Source organism: Homarus americanus, unplaced genomic scaffold (assembly GCF_018991925.1).
Source record: "Homarus americanus isolate GMGI-L3 unplaced genomic scaffold, GMGI_Hamer_2.0 scaffold6317, whole genome shotgun sequence".
Classification (NCBI taxonomy): Eukaryota; Metazoa; Arthropoda; class Malacostraca; order Decapoda; family Nephropidae; genus Homarus; species Homarus americanus.
In genome coordinates, this window is record NW_024730668.1 from 10,315,847 (window position 1) to 10,328,430 (window position 12,584).

The 12,584-nt window shown below is 42.9% G+C and overlaps 1 protein-coding gene across 2 annotated transcripts in view; it reads right to left on the reverse strand.

Moving 5' to 3' along the window:
• Positions 1–12,584, reverse strand: part of LOC121867232 (death-inducer obliterator 1-like) — a 73,015-nt gene that overhangs the window by 39,087 nt on the left and 21,344 nt on the right. For both annotated transcript variants that reach the window (XM_042367083.1, XM_042367082.1), the window contains exon 3: positions 4,011–4,164. In XM_042367083.1, the coding sequence (XP_042223017.1) occupies positions 4,011–4,077 (67 nt within the window). In that variant the 5' untranslated portion in view covers positions 4,078–4,164. The remainder of the gene's footprint in view (positions 1–4,010; positions 4,165–12,584) is intronic.

The window sequence follows — 12,584 nt, forward strand, 5'->3', positions numbered from 1 at the left end:
GGCTAGAAAAGGTGACCTAAACATAGCCTGTCCAAAGAACCAATCTAACTGGGCAACCGCACCCAGTAAGGTCATCCTTATGCGGTCGAAATCACAATCACAGATCAAAACAAAAACAAACTATACAACCTATTATGGTCACTGCATGGAATGTCAGGATCTTTCTGGATACTAGCACAAATGAGCATCCTGAAAGAAGTACCCCCCCTTGTGGCAAAAGAGCTGGCTAGGTATAACTGCAACATAGCAGCCATTAGTGAGTTCCGACTCCCAGACGAGGGTCAACTCACAAAACGGTGGTCTCGCTATACCTTTTTCTGGAAGGGTAAGCTTGCTGTGGAGAGACACCGCATTTATGGAGTTGGCTTTGCCATCCAACAACGCATCCTACAAAGGCTAACTGAAATGCCTATTGGGATCAACGAGTGCCTCATGATGCTCCAAGTCCCACTGAATGACTCGCGTCATGCCTTCTTCATCAGTGCATACGCCCCTACACTGGATGCAGAGGATGATATCAAGGAGGCCTTTTACACTGACCTTGACAGAGTGCTAACCTGTATCCCCACAGAGGATAAGGTTGTGCTCCTTGGTGACTTGAATGCCAGAGTTGGCAAAGATGCTGACATTTGGCAGGGAATGGTAGGGAGAAATGAACTTGGTTGGTGTAGTCCCAATGGCCACTCCTCGTCAGCAAGTGTGCTGCACACAACCTCACTATCACCAATACCTAGTTTAGGCAGGCCGACAAGTTCAAGGGTTCGTGGCAAAACCCACAATCCAAACACTGGCATCTCATTAACTACAACATTGTCAGAGAAAGAGATCGCAAAGATATCTTCATAACCTGAGCCATGAGTGGCTCAGACCACAGCAACACTGATCATCAGCTCGTCAGAGCCAAGCTCTCACTTCATGCCGCCCCAAAACGACGAAGGCAACAAGCCTCCAGAAGTTTTAACACAAAGCATCTGGAGGATCCAGCGGTAGCACATGCTTTCAGAGAGCAGCACGAACATGGTCTGATAAACAACCCGACAACAAACAACCAAAATCCCAGTGTCAAATGGGGGCAATCTCAACACTGCCATGACAAAAACCTGCAGAGACCTTCGGCCAGATCAAAGAATACAATCAAAGTACTCATCGATGATAAATATGCTGCTTTAATTAACTGGCAGAACAACCCTCAGTCTCGCACCAAAACTTATACCTTCCACAAGAAAAAAGCAGCAGCCCAGCGCAAACTTCGCAAACTAAAGAACGACTGGTTTAAAAATAAAGCATGTGAAATGCAAAAAGTTGCAGATCAACACGAGATGTGCCAATTTTTCAATTCCACTTAAAACATTTTATGGACCAATATCGAGTAGTGGTCCTTCCCACCCTGCTATATGGCAGAGAGACACGGTTCATACACAGGAGGCACATCAAGGCACTCGAAGACCTTCACCAACATAGTCATGTTCCATCCTCTGTGTTCGCTGGGAAGACGAGAACAAATGCCAGCATTCTTGCCGACACCAAATGTAGGAGCATCGAGACTACCATTATCCATGAACAACTACGCTGGACTTGCCATGTTACCTACATGGACGACAATAGACTGCCAAAGGAGCTACTTTACAGTCACCTAACAAATAGTAAATGTAACACCGGCAGGCAACTGAAGAGGTAAAAGGATAGTCTTAAGGCAAACCTGAAAAAGTGCCAAATTGACCCCCCTCTCATGGGAGACAATTACTCCACACCGTAACGCTTGGAGGAGCACCACACAAGAAAGTTTCAATACTTTCGCGTTAGCCCGACTGAAAACCAAGGCAGACAAGCGCCATTACCGGAAAGACGCTCCAGCACTATATGTAGTCCCCCAACATATGCAACTTCTGTGATTGACCCTGCTGGTCCTGTATCAGCCTCTTTAGTCACCTCTAAACTCACCAACCTAGGTGATATCCTTAATAACACATTCCATTATATTATAGCTAGAAGAAGAAGAAGAAGAAGAAGAAGAAGAAGAAGAAGAAGAAGAAGAAGAAGAAGAAGAAGAAGAAGAAGAAGAAGAAGAAGAAGAAGAAGAAGAAGAAGAAGAAGAAGAAGAAGAAGAAGTGGGTGGGTGTGTGTGTAAAACAAAACAAAAAGACACCAGAAATAGAAATAGCAAAATGTATAAATTAGAAAAGTTGAAAGGATTCCTACTGAATTTGCCCTCAAAAGTCCTATTTAAGGAGGATGAAGATTCAAGAGAGTACTATACAGTATGGTATATAGACACCTGGATCATTCAACTGAAGGAGAGATCTAACAGAAAACAAAAATTGAATGATGGTAGGTGGATGAACCGATTGGCTAAAATTTTTGCATGTTTATGACTCCATCTTCCCGATTCTATCAGCCAAGGGGAACAATGAATGAGTGACGTGACTGAAGGGAGAGACTGTACTGTACTGGTGTTCACTACCAATTCTGGCTGCCAAGCATTGTACTGTAGTATGAAAAGCCTACAAAGGGTGGAAAAAAGGTTTAAATATGCCTAGGGAGTTACATAGTTGTCATTTTACTGAGAGAATTGAGGGTAACTGAGAGTGTGATGCTGGAAGAATAATGTGACTCTTGAAAAGGAAGAAGATTTAAAGATGAAATGTTTGAACCAACAAACTGTATAAAAAGCATCTGCAAAATGAGAAGGAATCTATTTGTTGCACCACAGAATTGGAAACAAGCATATGAAAGTTGATATAAAAAGATGTGTGGGAAGTAACGAAAACTTAGGATGGATGAGATACTATTAAATACAGCCAACAGTTTTTAAGCAAGTATTAAAACTTGTCAGCCAAAACAAAGACGATTCCTAGTGAAAGCAATATTATACCATGGAGGTCGAATATTGCAATGGTTATCTACTTCCATGGATAGGGTAGCAAAATAAGTGAAAGAAAAAGTGATGGAAAGGTGAACAAATTTGATGTCAAGGCTAGAGTGAAAATGGGTGATAGGTCAGATGCTGTTTTTAGATGGTACTGTTCTGGTTAAGTGGAAGGAAAGTTGCAAAAGTTCAACAGTTTATGTAGTTGAAGAAAGTAAATTGAGAATGTGAAGTGATGACTATACGTAGTGAATCCCATAGGCGTGACTGCCCATTATAAACAGTGTGAATACAGCACATTGCCTTTGGTACACAAGAAGGCAGCATGGCTGGTACTACTCTAGCCACCTTCACTTTCCCAAGTTGTAAACTATGGTACCCAATTACAGCTGGGTGAACAGGGAGTTCTAAAGGATGACAAATGATAGTTTGAATGAAGATGGAGAAGATGAAGTGTTGTGCTTCAGGTGGCTGAGAGTAAATGCACCTGTGACTAGAACAATAGATGATGAAACACAAAGACTAAGGAAAAGAAAGAAGGTAAGAAAAAGATTGAAAAATGTAGGAGAGAGATACTGTACTGAATGTGTTAATGGAGGCAAAGGTGGGAAAATCAATATCACCGTACAAACATTAAATATGAACTCTGGATGCACCAGTAAGAAACAAGTTTAAAAGGACAACATACGTGCTTGAGAGGAGAGTCTGGTGAATAGTATGCAAAGTATTGCAAATATAGAAATGTTTGGTTTACCAAACAAACCTGATGAGAGCTTGGGATGGCGACATTATAAAAATTTAGAATTTCTTTAAAGGTGTTAATATAATAAAAGATGGTAAGACAGAGCACATGAGGAAGATTGGGCTGAGGAAAAATATGAATATCCTGGAAAGAGTACCAGGAGGGCAAGATGTGAGTATTGTATTTACTGGTTTACCCAGATAGATATGTTGCCAATGGGTGATGCTCTCAGTTGTGTTCAGTGACCTTTATAAAATAGACATATATTTGAATACATACTGAAGAACACCATAGTAAAACATACTGTATGTTACAGCACAATACATGTAAGAGAAAATAAAGGGAAAGGACATGTCAACTTATGATTAGAGCCAACTTGTATTATAGTGACAAGATACTAACCTATAGCCTTCGTTACTCCCACACAGGATCCGTGGAACCAGTCCTCACACTTGTCACAGCAAATCATAAAACGGTTATTGTGAGGTTTCTGGCATATACACCATAGGCGCTCAGGATCATCATCTTCACCATAATCCTCAAGCGATTCATCATCCTAGGATAATGAGATGTCTTAGTTATACTGTATACATTATCATCACATCAACAATAAATGGAAACTAGAGAAAATGTATGATAGATTTAGGGACCTCAAAAAGCCACTGATAAGTGATTGATCATGTATCGATATTAATAACTTATGGGGAGAAAACGGTTCCGTTCCCGAAACCCTGAAGAACCCCAAAAAGTTGTATATCCTGCTGCTATAATGATTAAAACAGTAATGTCTAAATAACTCAAATAATTTATAAATGGAAATAATCAATAAATTTATACAAACACAAAACCCCCCAAAAATATATATTTATTTTCATTTACCTGGCATGATATGTACATGTACAGTAGTAAGTTGCAATCCCCAAGCTGAAAATTTCCTAATTTATTCACTTTGTTACATGCACACAATTTTTAATATAAAGTGTGGAAAAAATTAATAAAAATAATAAAATAAATGATTAACACAAGGAGAAAAACAAAGTGAATTAAAATTTCTTACATCCCCAGAGTTAGCGTGGATCGTGGGAGCAGGTGGTGGGTTCAGCGTCAAGGTTTCAGTCAAGCTGTAAGCTGTGTTATTGTTATTTTTCAACTTCCATTTTCAGGTAAACACAGTTTTGTTTTGTTTTACTCGGTTACATGCACACATAATCATTCATACAGAATGTGCAAAAAAATATCGTAAGTACAAAAACATACATTCGAGTAAACATTTATTACGTGTGTGGGAGCTAGCACGAGAGTGAGCGTTCTGTCATGGCTCTGGTGTCTTGTGCTAGTGACAACAGTGCCAAATGGCAACGCAAGATTTTTCCTTGTAGTATTTTATTTATTATCTTATTATTATTTTTTCTCACATTTACTGGTACAGTATATATTATTTTATGCACAAAGAATAGCTTCTGACACACTCACATCATCCTTTGAGCGATGTGACAGTTCAACTGCTTACCCTGGCAGTCACCAAGGATTATTTCTTGGAATACTGCAAGTAATTGCACATCACTTTTTCATAGCAATGACAATGCAGGAAAAGCATATGTGCAGTGAGCATCATAAAACTGATCTTTAGCCATTGCATAGTGGTATAGTAAATGATGTTAATTTTTTAACATCATAAAACTGATTGAGGGTACATTGATCCATTGTATAATGGTCACTACCTGTAGTACAGATAAAGCTACTTTTAGAGGTGAATCTAATGATCTGAACAAAGGCTTGACAGCCAGTTACAGAGGGTTTATGGTACATTTTAGGCCTGGTGGTGTTTCAAATTCTGTTAAAACTCCCTATGCAGTAACCCCTACCTCCCCAGCAGGCTGGATATATGGTTATACAGTAATATCTCCGTTAGCTGGAATCCCTCAAACTCGGAAATCTCCGATAGCCGGAATTGAAATTTGCTTGGAAAATCATTCCCAAAGGAGGGTTCCCAACACTCAGCGCTTGAGGGACGGGAACATCCCATTGGAGGGAGAGGGAACGTGTTTCGACCCGTCATACCCACTTTCCGGAAGCATTGACACTCAGGAACCCATAGCCACTGAACACCGGCCGATGCAGCACCATACTTCACAGATAGCTCGGTGGACCCAAAATATCATAGATCCGGAGTGGCCTTTTACGCCCATGGTCAGACCCACAGCTGGAAACTTCTAATGACTGCTCCACGCTACAAATAGAGTTAGTAGCAATTCCTCAGACAATAAGAAGCTTGCTGAACAGCGATTGGCAGGTCCGAAAATGCCTCCTAAAGAACCCAAGGCTCTCTCAGAGGTATCAAGAAGAGATGAGACGTCTAGTCGACGAGGGACATGCCACATCAAGAACTCAGTGTTACACCCGGGAAGACCTGGTATCTCACACCACCCCGTGTTGAATCCCAACAAGCCAGAAAAGATGAAAATAATTTTGATTGTACAGTAGGGGGCAGTGAAATTTTGCTCAAAGCTGCACTCTTCAGGCATTGTTCCTTATACATATCTAAGACTCCATGCCAAATTTGAAGCTGATATGTCGAGGTTTAGTCTGCCGCATTTTCTACTGAAATTTTTAAATTTACCTACAGTACTAGCCAAACAGAAGCTGTGGCGGTGCAATGTTCTGTTCAGTGTTTATCAACTTTTTTTTCATATCTCTTATTTCATTTAAGTTGTCTTGTTGCAGATGAGTATGGTGCTATGTCTATATTGATTATCAGCCTTTTCTCATTTCATTATGTCATCATGGTTGAGCCTGGCAATGAATATCTCACACATGTGACTCCCAAGACTGGACACGGAAAGCAGATTGCCAAAACTATTCACGAGTTTCTGGTGGAGAAAAATCTAACCCAGCAGCCCATTGTGTGTGTTGGTTGTGATGGAACCAATGTAAATGTAGGATCAGAAAATGGAGTCATTCATCATCTTGAAATGTTACTTGGTCACCCGCTCCATTATTTCATATGTCAGCTTCACGGAAATGAGCTGCCTTTCCGCGCAGTTTTTTATCACTATGATGGTAAACCAAGTGGTCCTGAGCATTGGCGTGGTCCCATTGGAAAGCAGATCAAGGAGTCTTTGTCTGAGCTTCCAGTTGTCGCCTTCCAGCCAGTCAGTTTCCCTGATTTCCCTGTGTTTAATGATGAAGTGGAGAAAGATCTGTCCTGGGATCAGAAATACCTGTATAGGATTTGTAAATGAGTTATCACAGGTGTTGTTGAAGATGACTTGGCTGCTATTGAGCCAGGTCCTCCCTGTGTGTCAAGGTGGAACACCTTATGGAGTAGAATCCTCAGGCTGTATGTAGCAACATCAAGACCCAGCCATGAGTTGAAAAGAATTGTCATTACAATAATAAAGTTCAGTGCTCCAATGTGGTTTTACATCAAGATACACCCTTACGTAACACACGGCTCAAGGAACGTATTCCAGTCCCTGCTATATATGAAACACCTGAATAGTGAGGAGGAGACGATAGTGAAGAAGGCTGTCCAGAGAAATGCATACTTCGCCCACACAGATCAACTTCTTCTTGGTATGTGTGCAGATGAGGACATGACTGTTAGAGAAAAAGCTGTCTCAATGATAAGAAAAATTAGAGAGGAGAATCAGCAAAAGGAAGAATGCACTGGCAGATCTGAAGAGGAGGAGGAAGATTCTGATGCTGCTGTTGACGAGAATTTGTTAAACTATACTGATGAGGAGGGTAAAGATGGAGATGGGAATGAGGATGTGCCTCCTGTAGTCAACATGAGAAAGGTGGTGACTCCGAAACTAAAGTGGCAAGCAAAAAACTATCATTCCATGATTAACTGGAGGAATGAACTCAAGACTGAGCCTCCTTACATTGCTTCTCTGTCAAATCTACAGGTTAATGACATTCTTGAGACACCATTAGTGGTGCCCAAGTGGCCAAACAGCACTCAGGCGGTCGAGAGAGGCATAAAAGTGATGACTGAAGCTTGCACTGAAGTGACGGGATACGAATCGAGAGATGGATATATTAGGCAAAGATTATTGTCTAGGAAAATGATGCCAAGGTTCCGCACAAAAAAGAATTTCAATATGAACTTGTAATGATTTTCTATAAGGTGTACCTGTAAAATAACATGTGAATTAAATCGATGTCACCCATGTAAAATTTATCATTATCCTGGAAAACATTAAATGACACCTAATTTTTGGTATACACTAAAAGTTGACAAAAAGTCGTTCGCGATGCGGCAGGGTAAGTATGCATGAAATGGCATGAAATTTTGCACAGGTGTTTGTTACAGCCATACAAACGATGCCTGAAAAGTGCAGCCTGCAACTCAAATAAAAGTGTTTTTTCCCTGCCCCCTATTGTACAGCCAAATGTCAGTTGATGTCATTGAACAGCCAGGTGAAGCAAGGGCCAGACTTAACAACAAATTTGATGGGAGTCCTCATCAGATTCAGACAAGGAAAGGTGGCATTCCTGGCTGATATTGAGGTAATGTTCTATTAAGTGTGAGTAGTACCGAACATCGAGACGCCTTACGATTCTTATGGTGGACGGACGACCAGCCGCCAGGGGCCCCGCCACTTACTAAACGACAGTACATCTCTTTGAAGGTATGTGTAGCCCTTCATGCACCGGATATGCGCTACAACGAACATTCCAAGATTGCAGGGAAAGCCTCCATGACGACATCAAGAAAGCGAATTATATGGTACGCGTCAACGTTGAGGGTTTATTTCTCCAGCAACAAACCAATAACACTCCTATGAGCGTTAACAGGGGTGGGTGTGTGTGCGTGCATTTTGAGCTCGCCAAGCACATTGTAGGAATTGAAGAAGTTGATGAAGAGTTTGTTCAGGAATCAGGTGGCGAGGTGACATGCCAAGACAATTACACAGCACACACATTAACAGCTCTACTAAACCAGAGTCTTATAACATTTTACATTATAATTTCTATTTTACAATTAATTGATACATGATAGCTCGACAGGGCTCTTTTGCACTTAAGACAACTGATCAATGAATAAACCAGGGCATATGGACTCATTATACATTAGTGATGTCACAAAGCTTTGAAACTGCAACCACATAAATTATCACAACCTATACAGTTGGGTCTTCAATTACGCGGTCAATTGAACCCGCGGAGTACCGCGTAAAATGAGAAACATTTAAAATGAAATGACAGAGCATATGGGATTAATTGAAATAGAGACTGGGCCGACCCCCAAACTCCACTTTTTCCGACACAATATGCACCTTGTAGTCAAAATAACATCTTAATTTTATGATGGTATGCACACACAATTAATAATTAAGAAAAATATCAATAATATTAGGTTTCTTAACACTTATGTTAGTAGAAAAGATGGCTGGGCACACGGGGATGGGAGGTTGGTTCCGAGGCAGAAGGCAGATTATTGGCCCTCACCTGTATCACTTGTATCAATTGTATCACTATCCACCACATAGGCTTGCAGGGCCTCTTTGTCAAACCCCTCAAAGTCCATATCCTCACTATCACTGACTTGGGCCGGCTGTGGTGGGTGGCGGGTGAAGAACTCGGTAATGTTTTGATGACTGGGCGACCTTGTGCGCACCCTGCCCGCGCCGCTTCCCGCGTAAATGACCAAATTTACCGCGTAAATCAAGCAATTCAATTCTGGCAAGGCACCGCGTAAATGACCAAACGCGTAAGCCAAAACCGCGTAAATCCAGACTCAACTGTACTCAAATGTACTAGGTTAATTACTAAAATTATTGGTGCAAAATAAGGTATGTTTATACTCAAATTAATCGCCCCGCTGTCTTGTGGACTAACCTTGGCAGGTATAAGGCTAAGGGAGTAAACCCCAAACGAAAAATCTGAGGTGGAGCCTCTCATCAGGCAGAAATATTTACAGAGCTCCAAGAAGACCCCCAACGACAGTGTAGGTGGAAGAGGTGACCACCATGGAAACTCAACGACTACACCAGCGGACGAAAGCAATGCCTGATGAACAGGCTACTAAGGCAAAACCCAACAAACTGGGTTATCGGCAGTCCATTGCGACTCTCCTTCTCCCCAGTCGTTGCAACACTTGCACCACTGGATCAGGAAAATGGAGAGCCAAAATATTTCGTTGCAGACTGCACTCCTGCCTCACCACATAAATCAACTCACGCGCAGCCATCGTCCAGTTCATCATATCTCTCATCATCAAAATCCCTATACAGTATCCCCAAAAGTCCTATGGCGACGGACAAGTGTCGACGGAGATAGGCAGAGATGACTGCCGGGAGTCTCTAGTCACAACTCTGCACATGGGCTGCACAGATAAGATGATCGTTTATGCACTGGGATCTTGGCAGCAGTGCAATCCGGTCCTGTCTGTGCGACTGAGCAGCCCATTCAGGGAGCCACTCTGCACACCCCACATGGGGAGGGGACTAGAAAAGGTGCCCTAAACATAGCCTGCCAAAAAACCCAACCTGACTGGGCAACCGCACCCAGTAAGGTCATCCTTATGCAGTCAAAAACACAACCAAAATCACAGATTCAAACCAATACAAACCATACAACCTCTTATGGTCACTGCATGGAATGTCATGCCCCTTCTGGATACTGGCACAAATGAGCGTCCAGAAAGAAGAAAAGCCCTTATAGCATAAGAGCTGGCTAGGTATAACACTGACATAGCAGCCATCAGTGAGTCCCGGCTCCCACATGAGGGCCAACTCAAAGAACGGGGGTCTGGCTACACCATCTTCTGGAAGGGTAAGCTTTGCCATCCGCCAACACATCCTACACAGCCTAACTGAAATGCCTATTGGGATCAACGAGTATCTAATGACGCTGCGAGTTCCACTGAATCACTCATTTCATGCCTTCTTCATCAGTGCATACACCCCAACACTGGATGCAGAGGATGACATCAAGGAGGCCTTTTATGCCAACCTCTACAGAGTACAAACCTCTATCCTCAAAGAAGACAAGGTTGTGCTCCTTAGCGACTTCAATGCCAGAGTTGGCAGAGATGCTACCATTTGGCAGGGAACCACTGGGAGAAATGGACCTTGTTTAGGCAGGCCGACAAGTACAAGGGTTTGTGGCAACACCCACAACCCAAACACCGGCATCTCACTGACTACACCATTGTCAGACATTGTCAGAGAAAGAGATCGCCGAGATGTCCTCATCACCCGTGCCATGCGTGGCTCAGACCACTGTGACACTGATCATCGACTTGTCAGATCCAAGCTCTCACTTCACATCACCCCAAAACGGCGAAGGCAGCAAGCCTCCAGAAGAGGTTTTAATACTAAGCGTCTGGAGGATCCAGCGATAGCACATGCATTCATGGAGCAGCTCAAACATGGGCTTATAAACAACCCAACAGCAAACAACATGAATCCCAGTGCAGAATGGGATACTCTTAATGCTGTTATGACAAAAACCTGCAGAGAGACCCTCAGCCAGATCAAAACAATACACCAGGACTATTTGATGTAAATGACCCGGCAATCAAGGGACTCATCGATGATAAACGTGCTGCTTTTACTGACTGGCAGAACAACTCTCAGTCTCGGACCAAAGCTGATACCTTCTGCAAGAAGAAAGCGGCAGCCCAGCGGGAACTTCGCAATCTAAAGAACAACTGGCATAAACATAAAGCATGTGAAGCACAAAATACTTGCAGATGAGCATAAGATGCAATTTTTTTTCATTTACACTATAACATTTCATGAGCCAATCACTCTTGGTGCAGCCCCCCTCCACTCATCTGATGGTAATCTCATAATTAAAGACGATGAAGGCCTCCTTCAGCGCTGGAAAGAGCACTACCATTCATTGCTCAACCGAAACACCGATGTGGATGTCCTGACTACCCAGCAGGTCCCTCAGCATCCAGAGCTGAACCACCTCAGCTATCCTCCATCCTTGGATGAGGTAGTTACTGCCATCAAACAGATGAAAAATAACAAAGCCTCAGGGCCTGATGGAACCCCAGCTGAGGTGTATAAAGCAAGAGGACTTCTGCTTACCAGCCATTTCCACTCTCTCCTGGAGAATATATGGAAAGGGAGGAAATACAATATATGGAAAAGGAGGAAATACCCAAGCTCTTAAAGATGTCTCCATTGTCAACATTTATAAGAACAAGGGAGACCGGTCAGGCTGTGGCAACTACCGTAGGATCTCGCTGCTCTCCGTAGCTGGCGAGATCATCGCCCGAGTACTCCTAAACAGACTTCTTCCTGAGGCGGAAAACTTCTAACAGAATCTCAAAGTGGTTTTAGACCATCACGTGGCACCACTGACATGATCTTTGCTGCCCGCCAGATACAGGAAAAGTGCAGAGACCAGCGTCATGACCTGTACATGGCTTTCATCCACTTAACCAAGGCCTTGACTCGGTCAACAGGGAAGCCCTGTGGTGGACCCTCAGCCATTTCGGCTGCCCACCAAAATTCATTGCCAGTGTGTGACAACTCCATGATGGCATGAACGGCAGTGTCCTGCACAATGGCATCCAGTCTGAGTTCTTCCCCATCCAAACAGGGGTTAAACAAGGGTGTGTCCTGGCAAAACTTTTTTTTCCATCCTCTTGGCTGCCTTCCTTACTCATGCCAGTGCCAATTTAGCCAGTGAGGTGAACATCGAGTACGGGGTGAAGGGAGGTCTTTTCAACATAACACAACTCAAGGCAAGAACAAAGGTATCGGCAGCTTCCATTACCGAACTTCAGTATGCAGACAACCTCACCCTTGTTGCTCACACTAAACACAACCTTCACGATATCCTGAACACCTACACAGACGCGTATGCACACTTCAGCTTTGAGGTGAATGTAAGTAAGACTCAGATTCTCTTTCAACCTGCCCCTGGTTCAGCCACACCTCCACCATCCATCCAGCTTAACGGTACTACCTTCTCTAATGTTACCCACTTTCGGTATCTCGGGTCCCA